Source organism: Felis catus, chromosome B2, assembly GCF_018350175.1.
Source record: "Felis catus isolate Fca126 chromosome B2, F.catus_Fca126_mat1.0, whole genome shotgun sequence".
NCBI classification, from domain to species: Eukaryota; Metazoa; Chordata; class Mammalia; order Carnivora; family Felidae; genus Felis; species Felis catus.
In genome coordinates this window covers 135,472,803-135,499,488 of record NC_058372.1, presented here as the reverse complement: position 1 = coordinate 135,499,488, position 26,686 = coordinate 135,472,803, and the positions used below count along the sequence as shown (strand labels likewise).

General features: G+C 46.0%; 1 protein-coding gene and 1 long non-coding RNA gene across 12 annotated transcripts in view; one reads left to right on the top strand and one right to left on the bottom strand.

Annotated features, from left to right (window-relative positions):
* The window catches only part of LOC109499968, a 28,395-nt gene extending 6,055 nt beyond the window's left edge, over window positions 1-22,340 (top strand). Inside the window, exons 2-5 of one of the 3 annotated variants that reach the window (XR_006598399.1) lie at window positions 11,226-11,373; window positions 14,768-14,864; window positions 17,618-17,729; window positions 21,415-22,340. This is a non-coding gene — a long non-coding RNA (uncharacterized LOC109499968). Of the gene's footprint in view, window positions 1-11,225; window positions 11,374-14,767; window positions 15,544-17,617; window positions 17,730-21,414 lie in introns of those variants that run through there. The other 2 variants (XR_002742511.2, XR_006598398.1) reach the window with 2 other exon arrangements.
* The window catches only part of PLEKHG1 (pleckstrin homology and RhoGEF domain containing G1), a 235,911-nt gene that overhangs the window by 7,732 nt on the left and 201,493 nt on the right, over window positions 1-26,686 (bottom strand). For all 9 annotated transcript variants that reach the window (XM_023254503.2, XM_023254504.2, XM_045058204.1 and 6 more), the window contains 9 exons: window positions 24,908-25,039; window positions 21,966-22,148; window positions 21,778-21,873; window positions 21,498-21,584; window positions 15,231-15,264; window positions 12,112-12,207; window positions 10,042-10,080; window positions 8,048-8,070; window positions 1,767-3,408 (listed from right to left, as the gene is read on the bottom strand). In XM_023254503.2, the coding sequence (XP_023110271.2) occupies window positions 1,767-3,408; window positions 8,048-8,070; window positions 10,042-10,080; window positions 12,112-12,207; window positions 15,231-15,264; window positions 21,498-21,584; window positions 21,778-21,873; window positions 21,966-22,148; window positions 24,908-25,039 (2,332 nt within the window). The remainder of the gene's footprint in view (window positions 1-1,766; window positions 3,409-8,047; window positions 8,071-10,041; window positions 10,081-12,111; window positions 12,208-15,230; window positions 15,265-21,497; window positions 21,585-21,777; window positions 21,874-21,965; window positions 22,149-24,907; window positions 25,040-26,686) is intronic.

The following is a 26,686-nucleotide window of genomic DNA, read 5'->3' as shown; positions in this document are numbered from 1 at the left end:
CTGAAGGACACGCTTCTATCAGTTTTTGAGTTTTGCATGTTCATAGATGGTCCGTGTTCAAAACAACCTGGCTCGGGCGATTACCACTTTTTAAAGGACAGTCTGCTGGTATAATCTACCATCATCGGAAACCTTGGAACTAGATTTCTCTTAGCCCAGGTTTGGTCAGCGATCGCACTGCTGTTTACAATGCCATCTCTGTCCCCAAAGAGTCCTTCTGCGGCTGGAACCCACTTTTTTTCCACGTGTAACAACAAACCAGCTTAGCAACGCTACCGTTGGAAAAGGGATCCAAATTAATTCAAGCATATTCTTGCAAGGAGGAAAAACATATGCCCACCTGGTCTCTCACACTCATACAAAATTCACTTTTCACCTTTATTTTATTTAAAAAGAAGAAGAAGGACTCAAGAGAGTCTGCGAAGTCCTTCAGGTAGCAATTCCAGGGCTTAACCGCCCTATTCGTTGGGAAACTTCACTGTGTGATTAGTTCTAGAAAAAGAGGCAAGCTGTAGACAATTCTTAAATACTCCCACACTTGAAAAAAATCCCTATACGTCCTTGTCATGTAACTTGTGGCTTCATTTTTTTGGATTTGGAGATCCCCTTCTCATTCTCTGGTTTCTACGAAGAGAAGGAAATCAACCTCCAAGAAAGGGGGTGAGTGGCACCAATCCGGCCAGATGAGCCGTGTCACTATCCTGCTAACTACCTGAATGTGCCTCGATACTGAGCCATCTGGGTTCTACTTTTAATTGGAGAAAGGTCTCCTCTCATTTGATACTGAGGTGGTCCTTTGTCAGAAAAATCTAGGGCAGGGATTCTTAAAATAGGATCAAAAGACCACACTGTTTTAAACTGCAGACTCCTGGGCCTAACCCCAGAAATCTCTCTGGGTCTAGAGGTGAAAAGCTCCCGAGGTGAGAAGCAGCATGCCCTCAGGTTTCTCCTCCAACGACAGTCATGTGTCTCATTCACACATGTGTCCTTCCACCAGGATCAGTGTCGAGTTTTGTGTATGTACTTCTTTATAACACAGAGAGAAGTCAAGCCTTTAGCCCCAGTCCTGCCAATATTGTACCTGAGATCCCAGATTTCTGCCCCAGAAAGGAGGCTCGACTGAAGTTATTAGACTTTTTGGAAGCTATGTGAGAATACCAAGTGAGATAGTATTAAATGCATGATAGCAGCTATTTAAAACACACACACACACACACACACACACACACACAAACTGGTAACAGAAATACGTGGAAAACAACTAAGGTATAAAATGTGAATAGCTCTTAAAGAGAGCAGAGAGGACTCCTTTTCCCCTGTTAGGATGAGCGGGCATTTTCTGTTGGGATTCTGGAACAACCCTATTCCATATGCTTCCAAATCTTCAAAGCGTACTTGAGCCACTGCTCATTCCCAGCACACTGACTCACAGGGAAAGGCTTTACGTGATGCCACAAGTTCAACTGATTGCTATTTTTTACACTTCAGAGTAGAGAACGGGGCTTAAAACATCAAGCCTGCAGTGACAGTGTTAAACCTACAACAAAAGCCTCCGAGACCAAATCTTACTCCAAGAGACTCTGAGCCAAAAGTGGGAAAAGATGAGCAACGGCCTCGCCAGTGTTTGTTAGTAAGGCAGCGGTCTCGATTTGAGAGAATGAACGTCTGAGTGGCAACGTTCTCAAGGTTTAAGGACATTTGGAACCTGGAAGCTGCCCTCACATCCTACTTTCAAGAAGGAAGGAAAGCAGTGTGAAGGAACGTACCGATGGCAGGGCCCCCTTGCTTCTTCTCTTCTAAGATGGCCGCCAGGTCTTTGTGCGTGGACTTCTGTTGCTGGCCGGCCAGTGGCTGCTCCAGCTCTGGGCTTCTCACTTTTAAGAGTTGATTTGCCTTCTTGATCTTCTGACTGTACTGCCTGGCCATCATAAAAACCCTGCTTCTTGTCTTATCTGTGGCATCCATCCCAGGGTCAGGGGTTTCCAAGTCTGTTTGGGACAGACCGCTGTTGGCCAAGTCGTAGGGATTTTCCATGGGAGGTGTTTCACTGGCCAGAGACAGCCGGTTGAGACTCATAAAGGAGTCTTCTTTAGAAATCAGGTCTTCCTCAAACGGGCAGTTGGCCCGGCTAGGTCTGCCGCTGTCTTTCAGCGGCGTGAGGAAAGCGTGGCCCTCCGGGAGTGACAGCGTGGACACGGAACGTGCCGCCTCTCTGCCCAGCTCGGGGGTGCTCTCGGAGTACAGCCTGCCCGGCATGTCCTCTGTGCTGACGGGAAATGCTGCCAGGAGCCGGTCTCTAGCTTTGACTTCATTTTTCTTGATGTAATTTTCCAGGTCATTCCAGATTTCGTCCACTTCTTCAGACAGTTTATCAGATATCGATTTATCGGCTAGGGACAGGTTACAGCTGAAAGAGTTATAGAGCAAACTCAAATAATCATTATCAGAGGGGCCCTGGTGGTAAGGGGCTTCGTCCTCACTGAACTGGAGGCTGTCCTGGGAAACGAAGGGCCTCAGACTGTCGCAGCATGCAAAGTCGGCGTCCAGACCTAAGAAGGTGCTCCTCTTGGGACGCTTCAGGCTGCTGCATTTGAAGTCCAGTGAGGGTGGATCTGGGAGCCCTATGGTGTCATAGATGTTTTCCTCAACCATCTGGAGTTCGTGTGTGCTTTGGTTCGACGCCTGGCGACCAGTTGGCGCTCCGTCCCTCATCGTGTGCAGAGAGGTCTTCTCGTGGTCAGCCTGCCTCTTTGAGAAGGCCACCTCCGGGGTGCTCTTGGGGCGGACAGAGTCCCTGGCTGTTTTGGGGGGCGTGGGTTCGGCTTCCTCCCGTTTGGCAACCATCAGTTTCAAGTCCTCGTAACTTATGTTGTCATAGACATGGTCTACGTCATCGATAGTCAACTCTACGGATGATCCAAAGGGAGTCATTCCTTCCTGCCCTTCTGTTTTAGGGTCACTCTGCAGTTCCCTTCGGGGGCTATACTGAGAGCCACCACCGTCTCGAATTCTTATTTCGGGGGGACACGTGTTGCTCTCGCCAGCGCTACTGGCCCGCCTGACGACCCGGTGGCCAGAGCCGGTGGCTTCTGTGGATTCAATCTGTCCCATGTGCCAACTGCACGGGCGACTGGAAGTGCCGTCTTCACACAGTCTGGCAGAGTTCAGATCCGAGGAGGAGAAAGAGGGCACGAACATCTGATAGTCATCTTCACCGTCCTCATTCTCCTGAGGGGACCGACGGCTAGGAAACAAGGCTTGTCTGATCTGGTGGTCCGTCCAGATGTTTCTGATGGCTCCTCCCCCACGAAGCACGCTGATAATGGCAGAAGTGCTCGGCTGACTGTTCCTCTGTGCGGGAGATGGTCCCGTTGAGGTCCGCGGGGGAGACCCTTCCTCTCTGGAGACCTGGGGCAGATAGAGACATATTGACTGAACCGGAGTGCCATAGACACAGAGTGCCCTGGTTTTACACACTGCCTCTCCCACCGGACTATAAGATTCTTAAAGCAAATGATCAGTAAATGTTGATTTTCACTGAGGGGAAAAGCACGTCAGAGTTTTGCAAAAAGGGGCAGAAAGGACAGGAACTGATAGTCACTTAGAAACAGGCCAGGCCATTTGCAGACATTCTCCACAGGTAATGCTCATACTCTGCGGGTTAGATGTGATTGTACCAATCGCACACTAAGGAAATCCAGGCTCTCTCTAGTTGGCAGAAAGGCTGGGATGCAAACCTAGGTCTGACTCCAAATCCCTTACCCCAATGCAGGGAATCGGCAAAGCACAGAAAACTCTTAGATGCTTCGAATAATTCCGACGCGAACTTGGCAAATAACATTATATGCGTGAACGTACGTGGGTATCGAGGGCCATGGTTTCTGGTTTCTCTGAGGCTTGACTCCTAGGAACCCTATTGTGGTTTCTGGTGTACCAGAAGCCTCTGTCAGTAACCTGACAGCACAGCTCGAGGCTTTCTCTGAAATCTGCAGACCTGCCTTGCACCTGACCAGCATTGCCTTGATTTATAAGTTCTAGGCAGAGACTCTGTTGCAGGAATGTAACTTAATCCACCTTTGAGCTGCTGGGCTTTTTACTTTCTCTCAAAATATATTTGATTAAGTAATATTTAGATACCTGTTGGGAAGTAAAATATGAGCAACGTTAACAAGGTCTCATAAAAAAACACAATGGGGTCTTTTATCACTTAGAACCTTTCTTGATGGACCTCAATTGTGCAGACAGAGTGGATCGGCCTCTGATGCCGTCTGTAGTAGAAGGATCAGCTTCAAAGAGTTGCAAGGGTTAAGACCAGTTCAAAAGGATTAGTACCAGGGACGTATTTTCTGATTGAAGCACTATAATAATCAATTAGAACAGTCCAATGAGCAAGAATTTTTCATCACTTGTCCATGAAACTGGGATACATATTTTCTTGGAATAACCTCTCGGCAATGTGTCTGCCTGCCTGCCTGTCTGTGTATCAGGGAGGGAAGGGAAGTGTAGGGAAGGCAAGAAAAAAATTTCATCCTGAATGTTATTTTTCTGTTAAAAATTAAAAGCTAAAAAAACCCCACCTCATTAGTCATTTAATCTTGTGCTCACTTTTTTTCGTGTGATCAAACCATGGACCATTTGAGGACCAGGAACCAATGAATATGCACACGTATGGACACAGACACACAAATATATATACATATATATATACATATACATATATATGTATATATATACATATATATGTATATATATGATTAATATATATATGATTATATAGGATATATATATGGATATATAAAATATATAAAATATATATCCATATATATATATATAATTATATTTATGGCTCTATTTTCTTTCCTCATCCTTTAATATCTCTCCCTTTTTACCTTACTCAGACTGTACTGGTATCATGTTTATAAAATATGGGCAGCCAGACGCTACATTTTACAAAATAAAAAAAGTTAGTATTAACTAGTAAAATCATGACAAAGCACTTTGAAAGTGTAACAAAAGCATTTTGTGAACAGCCAAGTAATACTTTCTTAAAATCTTCCATTCCAGAACGATTCCCAGACAATTTAGAAAATGAAGAAACCTGCATTTTTAATATCAAAAGATGCTTTTTTTTTTTAAAGTTTTTTTTTTTTCAACGTTTTTTATTTATTTTTGGGACAGAGAGAGACAGAGCATGAACGGGGCAGGGGCAGAGAGAGAGGGAGACACAGAATCGGAAACAGGCTCCAGGCTCCGAGCCACCAGCCCAGAGCCTGACGCGGGGCTCGAACTCCCGGACCGCGAGATCGTGACCTGGCTGAAGTCGGACGCTTAACCGACTGCGCCACCCAGGCGCCCCTCAAAAGATACTTTTAATAAAACTAATTAGTTGAAACTTTGGACTTTGGAAACTGATATTTTATATCAAGTAAATCACCAGGAGAACTGAAGAAACTCTTAGATTTAGAAATAATCAATATGAGGATTTAGCACAACATACAAGCATGCGGTTTATACATCTCACTAGAGGCACCTATATCTTCACTAGAGCCGTGAAGAACATTTTTTCCCCATGGTTTTTCTACATTCTCAGCATTATGGCTATTTATAATGATACGAGAATAGCTACCGCTTGTGGAGTATGTGTTTTGTTCCTGATTCTGTACTAAGCACTTTTTTTTTAACGATTTTATTTTTAAGTAAATAATTCACCCAATGTGGGGCTCAAACTCATAACTCCAAGATCAAGAGTCACACACTACTGACTCAGCCAGCCACGTGCCCTTGTATTAATAAGCACTTTTAAAAACATATTTTTGTGGGGCACCTGGGTGGCTCAGTCGGTTAAGCATCGACTTCAGCTCAGGTCACGATCTCACGGTCCGTGAGTTCGAGCCCCGCGTCAGGCTCTGTGCTGACAGCTCAGAGCCTGGAGCCTGCTTCGGATTCTGTGTCTCCCTCTCTCTCTGACCTTCCCCCCATTCATGCTGTTTCTCTCTGTCTCAAAAATAAATAAACGTTAGGGGCGCCTGGGTGGTGCAGTCGGTTAAGCGTCCGACTTCAGCCAGGTCACGATCTCACGGTCCGTGAGTTCGAGCCCCGCGTCAGGCTCTGGGCTGATGGCTCAGAGCCTGGAGCCTGTTTCTGATTCTGTGTCTCCCTCTCTCTCTGCCCCTCCCCCCTTCATACTCTGTCTCTCTCTGTCCCAAAAATAAATAAACGTTGAAAAAAAAAATAAACGTTAAAAAATTTTTTTAAAAACCACGTATTTTTGCATTTAATCTTTATGACAATTCTGTAAATTAGAAAACTAAGTCTCGGTAAGGTTAACAACTTGCCTGTAGCCATACAGCTTAGGAGTGACAGAAATGGATTTGAATCCATGTCTGAATCCATAGCATGTACATGATCTTAACTGCCCCCCCTCTTTTTTGCTCTTGCTCTCTCTCTCTCCCTCCTTCCCATTCTCTCTCCCCCCCCCCCACCCCCGCCACACACGTTCATACATATACACATACAAAAGGCCTTGGAATATGTATTCCAGGAGAAATGTTAAGCTATTATGAAGGATGTTTCTGGAGCGCCTGGGTGGCTCAGTCGGTTAAGTGCCCGACTTCAGCTCAGGTCATGATCTCGCAGTCTGTGAATTTGAGCCCCGCGTCCGGGCTGTGCTGACAGCTCATAGCCTGGAGCCTGCTTCAGATTCTGTGGCTCCCTCTCTCTCTGCCCCTCCCCTGCTTGTGCTCTGTCACTGTCTCTCTCTAAAATAAACATTAAAAAAAACCCAAACAAACAAGAGTATTTCCTGTTATAAACTCCTCAGTCATCAGTAAGTCTATCCTCCTTACATTCGGTATTGTTCATTAGCGTTAGGAGACAGAACTTTACCACTAAGAAAAAAGTACATTGCTTTACTTCTTCTCCCATACAGAGACCTGGCTTGGATCACTATTGTTGAAAATTTCCAATAAGCTCTTGAGATCCCATCTTTAGGACCAACAGAATGATCCCCCCCCCGACTGGTACTGAGCAGGGCTCAGTGGTCCGAGGTCTGAGTTTGGCTGCCTTAAAGGCGAGGGTACCCTATGTGCTGTTTATGAAAACAAACAAACAAACAAACAAACAAAAATCAAAAGCTCGTGCTGGATTTCAGGACAATAACCCACTAATATGTTTCAAAAGCTTCCAAACAAAAATATGTACCTCCTGAAAAAAATCCGCATGCTCCAATCTTAAGAAAGTTACTTCGGGGGAAGACTGTTGATTTTTAGACATTTTACTGTATTTAATGGAGGGATAATAAACACTTATTAACAGAGTTGCTTGGGCCCTGTGCTAAGGAGTGGTGCAGTGGAACTGTGGCAAGAGCTCTTTGTAACCACATCCTCACAGATATAAGACATTACACAAGAAACCACAACCAGTTTTCGAAGACTTACTAACTTAGACAATTGGTCAGCAGCCATATTAGACATGATCCAGGTCAGGATACAAGATCTGTGCTTCATAGGTAATAAATTCGGATATGCATCTTTCAAAAGAGCACACCATTTTTATTCCCCTTCCCCCAACCTTTTACCAGAAGAAAAATGAAACTTCACATAGTGAAGCCTCATTATATTGACATACGACCCTACGTCTCCTACCAACAGCGGGACCATATTCTTAGGAGATCCCTGTGACCGAAGGCTAATGCTTTAAAAAGGGGACAATGTTTGGGACGCAGGAGCCTGGGTCTTGTGTGCACAGATGTGCAGGGCAATGTGGGGTGGACCCCACTAGCATTTAGGGTGCAGCTTTACAGCTTAGGTAACCTTACAGCTTTGGAGGTGAGAGGTGGGACAGAGGGATGAAGAAATCATTGCCTTGGTTCTGATAAATGAAGCAGGGGGAGGGAGGAGGTTATAAGGACGAGTCCTTACTTAAATCTTACCTCAAGATGTGAAATAACTGTTTACACTTGGAATATAGACCGGGGATGAGATATATAAGGGTACTTTAAAGGGTCCCTCAGTAAACATTTCAAAATAAGAAATGTAATAATGCTTACCTTTTGGATGTCTTGTGCTGTTTCTGAAAAATAAAAAAGGTTTAAACATTTTTTTTTGAGGTTTAAAAATGTGACTCATACATATGTAAACACTCCTCTTTCACAGGACTTTAAAACTTGCTAATAACGGAACCCTGAGAGGCTTTTGGGCCCTCTAGACCTAATTTTCAGAAAATGCCACTCGGTTTATCCTGGTCATATATCCTGGATTACATGTAAAACAACTCTCCATACATCTGCGTGCGAAGTATCTTTCTGAATCCCTACGAGCAATAGACCGATTCACGTTAATACGTTCCACAGCCTTTCTCCCAAATACGTATTACCTGAAATACACACCCTAAGCCATGAAAATCACTTAAACATAAGACTATGCTGCTGCTAATTTTTAAACATTTACTGGTTTTGACTGCAAGGAACAGACAGCATTTATCACTGGGGTCACCTTGGCGCTGGGCTAAGGAGTGGTGCAGGTGGGTGTCTGGGGGGGTCGTGTACAGCCACATCCTTACAGACGCCCTTTCAGATCACCTGATGACGTGTGTATCATCTTCAAAAACTGTTTAATTACGGAAGCATATACAGGAAACAGGGATCGAACCCTCTCCACAAATCCCACCCTGTGGAAATGACCATACTTGCAGACTGATTGATGGTCCTCTTTCCTGGTCCCATACCCACTGACACCAGCCCACCACAATACATGGTTTTGTTTTTAAAAGAAAGGTGCAAACACAGCGTTGCATTTCCTGCTGAATGTATGTAGATTCTCTGGTCAGTAGATAGGGAGGTACTCTATTGACAACTGCAGAATATTCCACGTACAATTTACTTAACTCTTTCCCACTGGATGGGCATTCGAGGTGCTGTCCTATTACAAAGGCTGCAAAGCACGCGCGCGCACACACATACACACACACACACACACACACACACACACACACTGATCTAGCCATACTTGTGTGAGTATGTCTATACAGGAAGTGTCCTCATGAAATTTATAAAAGTGAAAAAAAGCGGAATTGCTGAGTCCAGGGCAAACACACATTTTAAATTTAAATGGCTTTTGCCAAATTCTGCTCCAAAAAAGTTAGAGAAATTGATACACTATTCATTTCAGAGTGCCTGTTTTTCTATATCTTTTGGTGGAGTTTACCGATTTCACCCCAGCCCCCATTTATCTCCTGTAAATGTATCATTTTTCTGGGGCGCCTGGGTGGCTCAGTCGGTTGGGTGCCCGACTTCAGCTCAGGTCATGATCTCACGGTTTGTGGGTTCGGGCTCTGTGCTGACAGCTCAGAGCCTGGAGCCTGCTTCAGATTCTGTGTCCCCTTCTCTCCCTGCCCCTCCCCCACTTGTGCTCTCTCTCAAAAATAAATAAATGTAAAAAAGCTTTTTAATGTATGATTTTTCCGATTACTAGCATGGATGACTATTTACATATTTTATTGGCAGTTTGTGCTTTTTCTGTGAAATGCCCAATTATGGTCTCTGCCTTTTATTTTTATTATTAAATTTTTTATAATGTTTATTTTGAGAGAGAGAGAGACAGAGCGTGAGCAGGGGAGGGGCAGAGAGAGAGGGAGACACAGAATCTAAAGCAGGTTCCAGGCTCTCAGCTGTCAGCACAGAGCCTGACCGATATGGAGCTTGAACTCACAAACCACGAGATCATGATGTGAGTTGAAGTCAAACGGTTAACTGACTGAGCCCCTCAGGCGCCCCTCTCTACCTTTTAAAAGAGTCCTTTGTCTCTTCTTTTTGATATATGGGATTTCTTTACATAATAGGTATATTAATCTTTTTATGCCGGGTTATCTATATTGCAAACATTTTATGTCATTTGGTTTTATATTTAAAAACAGGACACTATTACTATAGAAGTCAATCAAATGTATCAATTCATAACTCATCTGGTGTTTGTTTTTTTAAATATGGTTTAACTTAGTGGACATCAACAGGAATGAAAAAAGGAAAGATATTTTAGGACTTACCACTGGTCTTCAAGACTTTATGTGATCTTGAGGAAGGTTCTAGGAGAAAAAAAATAAGATCAGCATCATTTGCAAAACCAAATCAAGATTTTTTTTCTTTATAAGTGCATTATTAGTTTATAGGCAAATTAACTGAGCTCTATTTTTTTTTAATCAGATACACCTGAAACCCATTGCTTAAAGACACTCGACAGCAAGACATTCACTCCGACAAAACCGGAGGATAAAATTTAAGCTGTGCAGGGGCCCCTGGGAGGCTCAGTTGGTGAAGCATCCAACTTCGGCCCTGGTCATGATCTCACGGCTCCTGAGTTCAAACCCTGCATGGGGCTCTGATCTGACAGCTCAGAGCCCGGAGCCTGCTTTGGATTCTGGGTCTCCCTCCCTCTCTGCCCCTCCCCTGCTCACGCTCTGTCTCATTCTCTCTCAAAAAAATAAAGATTACAGAAAACCACCCTCCCAACAACCAGTAGAGCAAATTCTTTAGCTTTAACTACCACCTATAAGCGGACAGTGTTCAATTTTATATCCTTAGAGCAGACCCTCGTCCCAGGCCTCAGACCTCAAATGCTAACTGCTGATCTGACATTTCCCCAATGTGCCCATAGACCAAGCAAAACCAACATGCCTCAAACTCACCTGTCTCCCCCCATAACTGTTCCTTTATCCAATTTCTTATCTTGGTTGTCACTGACATTACCCACCCAAGTTAGGTGCCGGGACATCATTCAACATTTCTCCCGTATTCATCCATCACAGTCCTGTGGGATCCCAATAATGCCACCCCACTCCCCGACTTCCCCTACCCCCCAGTGTCTTAATCCAGGCTCTTGTCCTCTCTCCTCCAGACTAGACAGAATGCCTACTTCAGTTTCTACATCAAACCAGAATTCCTTTTTTTATTAATTAAAAACATTTTTTAAATGTTTATTTATTTTGAGAGGGAGAGAGAGAGAGAGAGAAAGTGTGAGTGAGGAAGGGGCAGAGAGAGACGAAGAGAGAGAATCCCAAGCAGGCTCCGTGCTGTTAGTGCAGACCCCAGCACAGGGCTTGATCCTGTGAACTGTGAGATCCTGACCTGAGCCGGAATCAAGAGTCAGTGCTTAACTGACTGAACCACCCAGCCGCCCCCAGAATTCTGTATTTAAAAGGTAAACATCCCATTGTTTAAAATCCTTCCGTAGCTTGCAGGATCAAGTTCACACCTTCTGTGATTAGGCCCCCTCTGCAGCTCCAGCCACTTCTCCTTCCGGTTTACCTTGCATGCCTGTACCTCTACCCACGGCTTCATCCGGCCAGGCTGAAGAACCGGCAATAGAGGTCCGATCTAAGGTACACTGGCTCCAGTCCCAGGGCCTTTGCACGTGCTATTCCCCTGCCTCATCTGTCTCCTCAGCCCCCAGACTCTATCCCAGGTCCCCTGCTCTGGGAAGCTTTCTCGCCTTCCTAGAGAGTTAATCTCTCTCTTTCCTTGGCCTCTCCCTCTACTCCACCTCCAGCACAGCTCCATTATACGGACCGGTACTTATTCACCCTTGTTGACTCCCACTGGACTACAACCTCCTCGCAAGCAGGAATCACGTGTATTATTTATTCTTGCATTCCCAGTCCTTAGCCCAGCATGGGGGGGGGTTAGGTGGGTACTCAATAAATGCTGATTCAAATGAAAAAAAAAAAATCTGAGGCCTAAGAGAATGCTACCTGGAGTCTGGTTCAGCAAACATGTGTTAAAGGGTTAGGTCTGAATGATCGTTTGTATGTGTCGTTGAAAGGATACAATTTTCCCCCAGTGTAGTAAATAAGGCTTAAGTACCTACAAGCTAGTGGTATGAAGCTAGGCAAAGAGGAATTAGTGGACTGATAGTTTTACATTCCCTGGGAAATAGAGAGATACACAGAAAAGTTTTAGAACGAAAGCCTGACAGTCCCATCTTGGGGCAGCTTCCAATGTATTCAAACTGGCCGTGAGCTCCAACACCAGAAGGGAAATGTGTTTTTTGCCAGACCGAAAGGATCTTTCATCACTAGTCCCCCCAGATTATTAGCTTTTGATCACGACATCCTATTTACCAGATTTTCTTCTCGGCCGATATGGAGCAGAACCGTCTCTAGAACCACAAAATGCTTTAGTCTCTCCCTCGGGACTGTAACAGAAACCGGGATAGTCTGAAAAGAGAACCACATGCACCAATAAGAATGAGGGGTTCAGCGACTTCTCAGAAAATTGGTACGGCTTGTTCTGGATATCTGTGGGTTTATTCTTTTTCATCAGACATGGGATAGTCTCTCCTTCCATTAACTGGTGTTGACTATGTATCATGGGGACTTCCAGGAGTCTGTCCACAGGGACATGTGCCTTTCTGGCACACGTGTGCGCTCTCTCTCCCTCCCCCACCCCTCACACACACACACACACACACACACACACACACACACGCACGTGCACACGTACATGCTCTCTCTGCAGTCTCCTTTTTTGCTCATTAGCAGAGAGAGCCATAGCCCTTGGCTTTACCCTTTGCAGAAAGTTACTTAAAACGTGCAAGGTGTGGTTAACCTCCTACTGCCACTCAGGGTCCCGGGCAATGCGCTGCCCCCACAGAGGGCAGACGGTTCTGTTAAACATCACCACAGCCGAACTTGCTCACGAGGCCCCAGACAGACAGTGGCGATGAGCCACAGAAGAGACTCTGTCAAGGCAAAGCCATCTGGAGAATTCTACTGAAGCACAGTTTCACGAGGTGTCTGTGCCTGGCGTGGAGGATGCCGAGCTATTCCCGCCCTCCGGAAGCTGGCCTCTGCTGCAGTGACTCTTAACATCTTTCTAGACACTGCGAACATGTGATGAATGCTTTGGGTTCATCACTGCTGAACAACGTCCTGTGAACATGTGATGAATGCTTTGAGTTCTCTTACCAGAAAAGGGATTTTCATTTAATTTCAGAGTTTATGTCTTTCTGCCCGTCTAAGGAGCACACAGGCTTCAGATTAAGAATATGGGGTCTATCGCTTCTCGGCCTTTTGGCCGAGATCAAGTGACGGATATGGGGTCTAGGGGCGCCTGGGTGGTTCGGTCGGTTAAGCGTCCCACTCTGAATTTTGGCTCAGGTCACGATCTCGTGGCTCGTGAGATCGAGACCCAGGCTGGGCTCTGCACTGACCGTGTAGAACCTGCTTGGGATTCTCTCTCTCCCTTCCCCTCTCTCCCTCCCACACACACTCTGTCTCAAAAATAAATCAGCATTAAAAACAAGGAAAATCGGGTCTAATCCTAAAGCACTCCAGCATATTCAGGGATTATCTACACCCTGAAGCCTAAGGGTAAACAATTTTAGGACACTGCTATCGTGGAGTTAAGGCTCTTCAGAGGGTGTCTACAGTTCGAGAGGGTTCTAAGAATTGTAAAGACCACACGCTTTTGTCCAATGTCAGTAGCAAAGGTACATAAATGAGGTCACTTGGCCCAACGGACTGGCCTACTCTATTCCTACCCAGACAAGTCCAAAGTCAAGGTGGGGCAAATGAGGTGATTTTCCTGGGCTGGGCTGCTCTAGCCTAGTCCTGGGCCTGGAAGAAAGCCACGTAGCACCGATTAGTGGCTTGAAATAATTCTGTGTGTGCACTCACAGAATCTCAATGGTGTCCATGAACCAGCACCCAGAGGCTGAGAATGAGGAAATAGTTCTACTGAATGAAGTTTGTCATAGAGATAGGGGCTTCTTCAGACCTCTTTCTCCACCTTTCCTCCTAATTCTTTCTGTTTTAGACAGATAAACTTATTTTTTTGTTTGTTTTTTATTTATTTTGAGAGGGAGAGAGAGAGCCCAAGCCGGGGAGGGGCAGAAAGCGAGGCAGAGAGACAGAATCTCAAGCAGGTTCCTCACGGACAGTGTAGAGCCCGACGTGGGGCTTGAAGTCACCAACCATGAGATCATGACCTGAATCAAAATCAAGAGTCAGATGCTTAACCGACTGAGCCACCCACGCACCTCCCCTTCCGTCCTAACGTTTACATGCCCCTCCGTGACTCTGCCTTCTCTTTAGAGCGTTTTTATTAAAAAAATAATAACCTTTTTCTCCCCCCAGTGTTTATTTGAGAGAGAGTGCAAGCGGGGGAGGGGTGGGGGTGGGGGACAGAGAATCCCAAGCAGGCTCTGTGGTGATAGCAGTGAGCCCGATGTGGGGCTCGAACTCCCAAACCGTGAGACTTACGACCTGAGCTGAAGTCACACGTTCAACTGACTGAGCCACTCAGGCGCCCCACCAAAAAATCTTCAAGAGCTTTCCAATGAATAAAATGGGCGGGGGTGGGGGCGTTAGAGAAGACAGGGCAGCGGGCCCCAGCCTAGCCTTCTAGTTGGGGTCACGTCCCATCATCTCTCAGGAGCTGCCGGATATGAAATGGGGGACCTCAGCCATGTGGGGAGGAAGCTTATCTTTCTCCCTCACTAACGCCTCTTGCTTCCTCAGCAGAGTTAACCACCAGCAGCATGGAAGGGACGTGAATCAGTATTTGTACCTGGGGAAAGATGCCTCAAAAGAAAGTTATTTCAGATGTGTTAAGTACAAGTTTTTGTTTGACCCGGTTGTCAGTCTCTGAAACCACGGATTCTCTTCTCAATCTATTTAATCTGGGAGAGAACAAGAATCGATAAACGGTGTTGAGCCGGGTTTTATGTTCTCGGAAAGACCTCACTTGTATTCATTTTCTGCCTGTTTTTATAAGCCTGGAAATACAATCCCATATGTGGAGCAGTGGAAATTTTCAAATTTGAGCTGCATCGGGGAAACCATTCACGGTCTCGTTGGCATCATCCTTGCAGGTAATCAACAGGTTATCCTTCAGTGGGGTGCGGCCAGAAATGTACGTAAAACCTTGAGTTTTGGTGGAGGTGGAGGGGAGGGTAAGAGTTGACCTTGGAAGCGTATCTTACATTTGCAGCTGACACAGAGATCTGGACATGGGGCCGGCCATCAGGCGACTCATAGATAAAGCAGCGAAATCAATATACAAACGAGTCAATGCGTAAGGAAAAGATGATACCCTCTGCCAGCTCCGCTTGTGAAAACAGTGAAGAAAGAACTGTGCTTTCCTTTCAAGTGACATTTTTATACACTTTAAGATAGAAAAGATGATAGATACAAGTAGACAAGAAGGTTTCAAATTGTATTAAGAAAACAAAACTTACGAATGGCATCCATTTCAAGTATTGCTTGCTTGGCCTGTAAGAAAGAAAGTGCATCTATAACTACAATTACTCTTTGTTTTTTCTTTAAGCTACCTATCGCTATCGTGAGACAGGTCTTATCCCACCGGAATAAGGGATTTTTGAAAAAGCTTTAAAAAACTCCTTATTTCTTTTAGCCATTAACACACAGTTCAAGGGCTTCGAACAGATGAGTGCCTCCTGTGGATCGCACGTGCTGCACGATCAGCAGAGCTAAGCTTACAGCCTCCATCTGGAAGGAAGGAAGGAAGGAAGGAAGGAAGGAAGGAAGGAAGGAAGGAAGAAAGGAAGGAAGGAAGACAGAGAGAGAGGAGAGAGAGAGGATAGAAGGAAGGAAGGAGAGAAGGGAAGACAGAGGAATGAAGGAAGGAAGGAAGGAGAGAAGAGGAGGGGGAGAAGAAGAGGAGGGGGGAGAGAAAAGGAGAGGTGGGAAGGAGGAAGTGGGGGGAGCCTTTCACTAAGGTTTCTAAAACCCGGCATCTGGCGGTCAGCCCATTATAAAATGTAGATCCCGGCTATTCAACCCTGATCTACCGAACCAAAGGCTCAAGGGATAGGGGTCTAGGATCCATACCTCCAGTCTTCTCCAAATCACTGGGGCCTTATAACTGTTCTGAATTGTTGCAAAAAAGATTGCTGGGAGTTTCCAGTTTTCCTCTGTCCAAATGCTCTGTGATTATCCTTAGCTACCTCTCTTGGCTCTCTCTAGCACGCCTGTTAACTCGTCTCTCCCGTGCCCCAGAGTCTCCCAGGCAGGGGGAAGGGCCCTGAGGACACGGTTTGTGACACCGCTCTAGTGCTTTCCTAGCTGGAGGTGTTTCCTTAGCCACAAATGGCAAGACCGGACCTACCTTTCAGAGTTGCTACTAGGCTCAACTGATAGGCACTAAACGCAACGAAGTCACCGCCCACCCGCCAAGGGATTGGGCCAGATAAACCTTGACCGGGGCTTCCTTCACACATCTTTCTCCCCACCTCAACGCCCACAGCTTTATTGCTTTAAGGCTTCTGGCCATTGTCCCTGTTGCCAATGTGGTTAATGTTTAGGGAGATATAAAGAGATGGTTAAAGGGGCGCCTGGGTGGCTCAGTCGGTTAAGCGTCCGACTTCAGCTCAGGTCACGATCTCACGGCCTGTGAGTTCGAGCCCCGCATCGGGCTCTGGGCTGATGGCCCGGAGCCTGGAGCCTGCTTCCGATTCCGTGTCTCCCTCTCTCTCTGCCCCTCCCCCGTTCATGCTCTGTCTCTCTCTGTCTCAAACATAAATAAACGGTAAAAATAAAAAAAAAAAAAAGATGGTTAATGACCCTGACATGAGTCATTTTGCCTGAGGATTCAAAGAGGGAAAAAAAATTAGTCTAGGTAGAACTCCTCTCACGTCATTTTCATTTTTCAGGGGTCGTGTAACGTAACTGACGGACATCAGACTAAAAATCACCTTAAAAATAATTTTTCTTGTATTTTGCCGCAATCCGTGATAGCAGAGTGAAAACATTTGGGCGAACTGGTAATGTTTAGGGCTCAGTCGGTTAAGCGTCTGACTCTTGATTTTGGCTCAGGTCATGATCTCATGGTTTCTGAGTTCAAGCCCCACACTGGGCTCTGTGCTGACAGTGCGGAGGGCTGCCTGGGATTCCATCTCTCTCTGCCCCTCCCCTGTTCACACTTATGTGTTCTGTCTCTCTCTCTCTCTCAAAATAAATACAACAAACTTAAAAAAATAAAAATAAATGGTAATATCTAGTTTAAAAAAAAGAGGGAGGTGAAGGGGTGCCCGAGTGGCTCAGTTGTTTAAGCGTCTGACTCTTTTTTTCAGTTCAGGTTGTGATCTTACAGTTTGTGGGATCGAGCCCCACATCAGGCTCTGTGCTGATGGTGTGGAGCCTGCTTGAGATTCTCTCCCTCCCTCTCTCTCTGGCCCTCCCTGCTCATGCTCCCTCTCTCTCCCCCAAAAATAAAGTTAAAAAAATAAACAAATAAAGGAGGAGGAAGGTTTAAAAAAAAAAAAAAGGCTTGTTGAAGCCACCCTAAGTCTGAGACAACAAATGCATACATTTTGTAACACTGATATTTTTATCATATATTCAGAGTTTGCAATGACTAGTTGGAATTAATTTCAAATGCCAATGTGAGCTCAGTTTCTGTGAAGTGCCCTTAAAGGACCAGGTGATTATATAAGCTGCAAAAGCCTCTACCTTTCTGTCTTTATTCTCAATCAGGACGAGAGTGAGTTTATACACTACGTATATGCATAAACACAACGGCTATTTCCAAGAAGCTTCCTGGTATCTATAAACTCGACTTGACGAACTCGGTATTTATTTTTCCTGTCTTGACATTTCATTTCAGGAAAGTACAATTCCCACATCTTCCTCTAGGAGTCAGCCAGGGACCATCGCCGAATTAAAGGAACTCAAGGAAGCTGGGAGGAGCCACAAACACGAATTTCCATCAGCTTGTGGTAACACTGTTAGACGGCTGTGATGCATTTTTTGATGTTCACAAAAATTCCTCATTATGCATTTCTTTTACCTAATAGGAATACACAGATTTTGAAAGCTTTAGAGAAAAAAAAAATAATAAGAAAAAGCCTTGAAGAAAGAAGTGGAGAGTTTAGCTTAATAATAATCCTGCTTCAATAAAGTAGAAAATTATTATCACATTATAGGGGATGAAGTCTATTAAATAAGTGAATTTTCGTTGCCGTTGGGGGCAATATGGTTAAGGCTTGCCCTCTGCAGCCAGCCAGACCTGTGTCTGACTCAGGCTCACTCATGCACTCGCCACATAAACTTGGGCAGTTCACTTAATGTCCCTGACCTTCTGCTTTTATTTCTCCATAATGGGGTGAGTAAGATCTTTCTCGTAAGGTAGTTTGCTGAGGCCGAACTAAAGACACAAAGCAGTTAGCACACTGTACGTGTGTTCTAGAAGTTGTGGCGGAACAAGTAACGCTTCGATTCTAAAAGGGCCAGGGTCAGGGTCAGGGTCAGGATCAGGGTCAGGTCAGGAATTTGGGTACAGAGATGCACCTGCCTTGTGACTGTATTCATCATTTTAACGCACAAAGGGAAACCCCCCTGGAACCCACACATCTCGTGTAGGAGAAAGAGGACAGGTATGTCAGCTAGTCTTGCTTTGTAACGGCCTTTCAGAATCCTCCGGCAGTTCTGATTTTCCCAGTTCACCGGTGAACCAGAGGTGGGGCATGTCAAAGACACTGGGTCATTGCTCAGAAGGGCATTCCGAGGCACAGGGCCAGCAACCCACTAACCAACCACGAAGAAAACGCCATCACCTCTCTGCATGAGCTGTACCTTCCAGCTCTCGACACTCTGATGAAATGAGACTCATGCTTAACTCAAAGCACACACCTTTGCACACTCACTTCCTGGGCACGAGATCATTGCTGACAGCCCCTGAGAACGAGCTTCGAGTGCTTTGCAAAATACCCAGAGTGAAACGGACTCTCTTTTCTCCGCAATGTTCATGTTTCTTATTTCCCCCTAGTTCTACCCCCATGGCCGTCATCCCGCTTTCTGTTCCACGTCACTCCCGCCCCGCCCGGCAAGGACCATGTCACCATCCGTTGTCACCGCTGACAATGTATTCTCCACCCTTACCTCACGCCACTTTTTCTCTGACAACCTTTTCCTCCACTCCAGAACAGCGACACACAATCAGAAGCGGCCCCAGGACCTTAGCAGCACCGAGAACTGCTTTGCTTCTAAGGCAGGGGCTCTACAAGTCTCTACTTCAGCTACAGACCTCCGTATTTCCACCTGCCCACCTTTGGCTGCTGTTGTGTCGGTTCCTGGACTCTACAGCCAGCAGTCCTTCAAGCCATGCCCAGTCTCCTGGGTGCCTTCCCTGTCCGCTCAGCCCGGAAATCATGCTCGGTCACCGCACCCAGGTGCTGATTAGCACCCACCTTCCCCTGTCCTGTTAACCTTCCCCTGTACTGGTTCTGCTGACCTTCACCTTGGGGAACCCACCTGCGCTATGGTTCCTCAACACTTGTTTCCAAGTTGCTGAGCGGATTTTTAAATTACCTCACCGCACTGATCCACGGTGACCCCCTTCATTGGGTCTTGGATGCACCCATCCCTGTAGTTATCCCTCCACGCGGGACCACTTTCTTTAGCAAGTGTTCTGAGCCTTTCCACTTTCCCTCAGGGGCCCAACCCCCCCTGGGCGCCCCCAGCCCCCCCAGCCAACCGATGACATCATCGCCAACCCCAGGAAAATCCAACTCTCCTATCTTCACTCAAGTCTGTCTCAAAGGTTCTCTCATTTGTCTTCTTTCTCCCCAAGACCAACCTCGCACCCAGCGCTCCTGATCCCACCCTCCCCGCTCCCCAAAATGGCTCCCAAAGAACATTCCTCCGCTCATCTTTCTGCTCTCCTTCCCCTTCTCCTTCCCTCCGCCGATGGTCACGGCCACGGCGTGCTGCACCTGCACCAAGTGTCTCACTCCTCAAACCACCGCCTGGTAAGTGTTCTGAACTGTGTTCAAGAAGTCTGTACCCGGTCTGCCTCTTCTCATTTCCACTTCTTTCCGCCACGCACTGCACTCTCTCCTTTATCTCTCCGTTGCCAACCCGTGTATCCCCTCTTCTGTTGGAGTCTGCCTCGCCCCCTGCAGCCTTGCAGACGGTTGCCCCCTCACGCTCTCTGAGATCCTTTTCTTCCTCTGTCAGCACAGCTTTCTCCTTGGGTTTTCTTAGGGCCTCCCACCTAACCCCTTTTGGTGGTGCTCTAAGTTCCCATGGATGTTGGGATTCCCAGGGCTTCTTTCCTTCACGGGCTTTTATGGGCCATCCTCTCAAAGCTCGGGGCCTCAATGGCTGTCTGTGTCAAGAGAGCCTCCAGGCCCGCAGCTTCCAAGACCTGAATTTCCACCTGGGGCCGACCGCCTCCTCGCACGCATGCACTTGTGAGAGCTTCTCCTCACTCCCATCCAACTGGTTCCTCTCCTTATCTCAGAACTCCACACCGGCCTCTGGGCTCAACCCCTGACTCATGCTTGACTCCCATCTCTCCCTTTCCTCATGCGCTTAGTGGGTGACAGACCATTGCTCAACCTCTCTGAGAGCTTTTGCACCTGCTTCCCCCGCCCCCCCCCGCCGCCACCCCCCCGTTGTCGTGGCTCCCCCGAAGGGCCCCTCGTCTCTTTGCTAGACTACTGTGGCGGCTTGCTCATTCTTCTTCCGCCTCCAGTGTCACTTCGTCAACTCATCTGTCACACGGTTTCTAAAGTCACACTTTCAGAACACAGGGGCCACCCTGCCAGCCCTTCCTCCGAAGCCTCCGGTGGTGTCCCACCGCCGATGCACTCGGACTTCTTAGGCCTTCAAGACCTTCAGAGCCCAGCGGACTGCCTTCCCCTTGTCCGGCCTCACCGCCTCCTCCATCTCCTGAGGATTCAGCCCTTCTGCCAAGGCACGGTCTGTGAGCTGTGAACATGATGCCCCCATTCACAAGGAAGGCATTTCCTTCCTTTCCTTATTCAACTGTAATTGAACACATTATCCTTCCACAACACTTGGTTTATACCTCTGTTAATTCTTCCTGTTTAGCAAACAGTTCATTGTGTGTATAGCTACCTCCCTCATCTACAAACTCCCTCACAGCTGAGTCTGTATTTTCTTTCCCTTAGCATTCCCACAGAACCTCAGCTAGCTCTATTCACAATAGCTGCTTAGTATAGCTTTGAATACTTCTCATATAATTTCTCTAGAAATTTTCTTGTAGTCTTTTCCTTATTTTTTCCTGCCTCAAGCCCCAAAACAAAATATAACAACCACAATTTAAAAAAAAAACTTCCACAATCTCCCTATATGTGAATCTTTTTTCTAAATGTTTATTTATCTTATTTTTGAGAGAGAGAGAGAGAGTCAGAGCATGAGCGAGGGAGGGGCAGAGAGAGAGGGAGATACAGAATCCAAACCAGGCTCCAGACTCTGAGCTGCCAGCACAGAGCCCAACGTGGGGCTTGGACCCACAAACCATGAGACCGTGAGCTCAGCCAAAGTCAGATGCTTAACCGACTGAGCCACCCCGGTGGCCCTGTGAATCTTTTTAACATACATGGCTAATTTAGTTGATCCCATAAATATCCTGTCTCCCCATTTTCTTTATTTTAGAGTTGAACATTTATTGCCATCAGGCTGCCTTCTAGGACTTGGATGACCTTACATTTTATTGTCTGTGGACCTCGGCACCTTACCTTAGCTGGGATTTTTGCCGCATGGTTCTCCAGGATCAGTCTCTTCAGGTGCAGAACCCAGAGGCGCTTGTCTTGCTGGGATTTGGCCTAGCGGAAGGAAATGCGGACGGTCAGACGACTCACGTCTCCACCACGAACGAGATTCAGACACTCCCATAACCCTCTGACGAGACGGGAAACACACCGTGTGGGCCAGAAGGCTCTGGAAAGGCCGGCTGGCCCACGGCGCCCATCGTTTACAAGAGCGAGCCCTGCAGGGAGGGGAGGCCTCTGCTGTTACCTGAACCGTGTGCTGCAGCTTGGGGTTCTTATAGTGGAAGACGCTGAAGCTGAGAGGCTCCTTTGGTATCACTTCCACGAGCATGAGGTTGCCACACTGAGCAGGAGAGCAGAGAGAGGGTGAGGTGCACTTGGAGAGAATGGGACGAGCGGCCGAAGCCCTTGCCCATGGTCAACATTCAGACCTACCAGGATATGCGCTTTGTACGTGAACGTATCGTCTCTCTTCTTTGTGATCAGAAGCAGCTTGTCAAAGAGGAAGAGCGTCCGCTCATTCTTGGCCCGCTGGATGCGAAAGGTCCCTTCGAGCACCAGTTCCCCATAGCTGGTCAGGTCTGGCCCCTTCCAGTTAGTGAGCAGACTCTGTATCTCCTGAAAAAGTGACCATTCTGTGTGATTAAACAAGAGATGGGAAGCCATGGAAGAGAGGGAAAGGTCTCCCATTTGCTGAATCTCAAGAGTGGTGTCTGAATATTCTATGACAGGGCCTAATGGGTCTATTTGGTATCCAATGGTGTCTAATGATCCGTGACCCAAATCCACATTAAAAAAAAGATTTTTTTTTCAATGTTTATTTTTGAGAGACAGAAATAGAACATGAGTGAGGGAGGGGCAGAGAGAGAGGGAGACACAGAATCAGAAGAAGGCTCCAGGCTCCGAGCTGTCAGCACAGAGCCCGACACAGGGGTTGAACCCACAAATCAGGAGATGGCGACCTGAGAGAAAGTCGGAAGCTTAACCAACTGAGCTACTCAGGGGCCCTGACCTATATCCACATTTATGGGGGTTGTCACATAAGGGCTAACAGAAATGAATCAAGTTGTTAGTTGATGAGTTGCCAATTACTTATTTCCGCTCCTTGATAATCCCTCTCCTGTGGCTGATAACAGCAGTTATGTCTCTCAAAAGCTAGGTAAAGAGGCGACTGGCATGTGACCTTCTCAGAGAGCCATCCTTTCCTTGACTTTCTCACCCATATTCTCTGCAGAAAACCTTCAGAGCTATTGCTGTGGAAACCTTTTTCCAGAAACTGAAATCCATGCTACATATAAGTAACTCAAAACTAAAGCCTGTGACAAATCACGTAAGAGAAATTTCCTGATGTTAATCCCATTTATTTGGGGAAAGGAAATTAATTTTATTACCATTATGTTTTTAATGGTGCTCGCTAAATATAAATTGAGAGCATGATCCTGAGGTATCTTTGGGATTGTATTGTGCATCCATATCAATGTTCTTTAAGAAAGCTGATTTTTTATTGTTTTGAAAAATGAACATATTCACAAAGAGCATTTAATTAAGCGGCCCCCATACAGGACAACCCAAATGTCCATGGGTTGAAAGTGGAAACGGATGGTAATGGAGATAAAAGTCTGAGCCTGAGCCTGATTTAGCAATGTCTGCAGAACGCCAAACAGATTTACAAGGTCTAAAAAAACAGTCATTTAGCCGTTTCCGAATATGCAATAGACATTAAGTCCACAAAACATCTGGATGATGAACTATTAAACCTTTTCTTACTGTTACAAAAAAAAAGACATGACCTGAAAGATTAGAATGTTGCCTTCCCTTGATTTTTGATAGTCTATTGCATCACATCATACTCTGGCTGCCTATAGATGCATCTTACAGTTTTGCTTAAATTTATAGGCTGAATAATGTATCTTTTTTCCTGAGTTTCCACAGATACTCTACACAGCATGGAGTCACTTTGGGCTTTTATGTCTCACTCCAGGGACACGAAGGAGCCTGCCACCAGCCTCTAGACCAACATAAACATTTTTTTTAAGTTTATTTATTTTTTTGAGAGAGAGAGCGAGCAGGGGAGAGGCAGAGACAGAGGGAGAGAGAGAGAATCCCAAGCAGACTCCACACTCTCAGTGCAAAGCCCGATGGGAGCTTGAACTCACAAACCGTGAGATCATGACCTGAGTTGAAATCAAGAGTTGGATGCTTAATTGACTGAGCCACCCAGGTGCCCCTAACCTTTTTTCTTTTCTTTCATGTTTATTTATTTTGAGAGAGAGCAAGAGGGACGGAGAGAGAGAAACAGAGAGAGAGAGAGAGAGAGAGAGAGAGAGAGAAAGAATGAATGGGGGAGGGGCAGAGAGAGGCAGAGAGAAAGAATCCCACGCAGGCTCTGCACTCTCAGCGCAGAGCCCAATGAGAGCTCGAACTCACAAACTGCGAGATCATGACCTGAACTGAAATCAACAGTTGGGCACTTAACCAACTGAGCCACCCAGGCACCCCAACCTTTTATTTTTAAAAAGTGCATTTTTTTATGTGCCTGGGACATGATCCCTGGCTTAGCATTTATCAAAAGTTCCCACAGATTTAGGGTCCAAAATGTTGGTGCTGGAAGGGGTCTTCGCAAACCCCTGGTCTGTCTTATTTTAGAAAGGAGGAAACTAACACCCAGTAGACAGCCTCCTCCCGAGTAGAACACTGCAAAGGACCTGCTTCCAGACTTAGCTCTCCTTTGTCTGGGTCCCGGCCCCATCACCACCCATGGACCACCTCACAATTCTGCATTAACTAGTAAGAGCGGAAAAGAGGCTGAAAAACCCTTTCAACAGCTCGGAAGAAAGTTGCTTCCAGCAAGAATTACTTCTTTGTCATTAACATAAGGTAAGGAAGGGCTTGGGAGACTCCAATTTTTTATTTAAAAAAATTTTTTTTAATGTTTTTATTTATTTTTCAGACAGAGAGAGACAGAGCATGAACAGGGGAAGGGCAGAGAGAGAGGGAGACACAGAATCCGAAGCAGGCTCCAGGCTCTGAGCTGTCAGCACAGAGCCTGACGCGGGGCTCGAACTCACAAACCGTGAGATCATGACCTGAGCCGAAGTCGGACGCTTAACCGACTGAGCCACCCAGGCGCCTCAAGGGAGACTCCAATTTTTAACTTGGGTTACTGAAGGGGTTCCAAGCAAACTATTAGTTTAAAAGTTATAAAGTAACTTCTCGTAAACACCGCGGTAAACAGCGATCAGTATTAGCCATGTCCCGATCTTTCTTCAGATGTGATGAAGGCCACGGGTGACATCCAACGCTTGAGCAGCCTTAATACCTGATGTGGAAAGTGATAAGAAGTCAGTGCCAGCGGGGCTGCTGTTTCGAGGGTTTACCTGTAGCCGGACCGCGTGTTCGTGTTTCCTCTTCATGTCATTGATGTGCCAGGCCACTCGCTGCATCGTGTCAATGGCATCAAGCACCACATCATAGCCTTCTGTGTCCTTGTCAAGGTGATTTTCTATTTCCTTGGGGGGGAAAAAAAGGAGCCGGTCATTTTCATTATTTTTCTCCTATCGCCAATGAAACATAGTACCTCTGTGACGCGTTCCTCATGTATTATTTTTGCCTATTTGTTTACACACGAGCAGCGTGCCTTAAGAGTTTGAGATAACTTACCAGAGATACCTACAACAAAGTGGTAAGATAGGGACGAAGACGGGGCTAGGAAAACCAGTAATAGAGTAGAATTTCATGGTGAGGAGGATAAAACAAAATATGATAGAGTCCATTAAGCCTCTTAGAGATGTTACAGTAGATACAAGAGTTGATATTATAGTTGGAGACTGCCGAGTTTCCTGGTAGCCAATGTAATATAAGAAAAAAGAAAACAGGGGTGCCTGGGTAGCTCGGTCCGTTCAGCGTCTCACTCTTGATTTTGGCTCTGGTCATGATCTCATGGTTCATGAGGTCTGGCCCCATGCCGGGCTCTGTGCTGGCGGTAAGGAGCCTGCTTGGGATTCTCTCTCCCTCTCTCTCTCTGCCCCTCCCCTGCTTGTGTGTGAGCGCACACACACACACACACACACACACACACACACACTCTCTCTCTCTCTCTCTCTCTCTCTCAAAATAAATAAACATTAAAAAATATTTAAAAAAGAAAACACATTTTTTTTTTCTCCCAGGGGAAATAAAATGTCTCAAGCAGGATTTCATATGTAACAGAGTCAAACACAGAGCGGCCATTATCTTTAAAAGTACCTCTACAGCAAGGGCCTTTTCATGTAGTCAAGGCTTTAAAGCCCAAATGAAGTTCATAAGCACTGAGCACTGAGTTTCGCAATCCCAGGGGCACAAAAGGGCCATGAGCTCTGCTCCAATTCTTTCCAGCACGTAAGACATTTGTCCCTAGCCTTCTCAAGAGTCTAAGGACAGGGACTATTGTATCATTTATTTAATCTTTTATCTACTCAATAGTAACTACGGAAGAGCTGGGTGGTCAATACATGCTTATTAAGTTGAAGCTCTATCTTTTTACAATGACAACAGTAACCTATATACATACATAAAACAGTAGGAAGATATTATAATTAATTAGATCATTTCTAGGGCATCTATGATATGCATGAACATGAAGTCCAAGGTTGGAGATTGAATCTCATGGTATAACTTATGAAAGTTAGTTCCATTATTTTATAGTCCTACCTCATAAATCTCTGTTTACTTTTACTAAATACTCAAGTTTTCCACCTAGCTAAAAACTGGGAAAGAATTCACATTTTCTTTCCACACTTCAACTCAGCTGTTGGAAAGGTCCTATGAAACCATACCACTAAAGTAACAACTCCCAGGTAAGCTTCAGATCAACAGCAAATTAACAAAAAATAATAATTTCTGGGGCACCTGGGTGGCTCAGGTGGTTAAGCGTCTGACTCTTGATTTTGGCTCAGGTCATGAGCTCACAGTTCGCGGGATCAAACCCCAAGTCTGGTTCTGCTCTGTGGGTGGAGCCTGCTTGGGATTCTCTCTCTCTCTCTCTCTCTCTCTCTCTCTCTCTCTCTCTCTCTCTCTCTCTCTCAAAATAAGTAAATAAACTTGAAAATGATAATTTCTTCTTCTGGCCTGAGAGGCAATCCTGTTCAAGGACACACAGACTCAGGAGTACAGAGTGT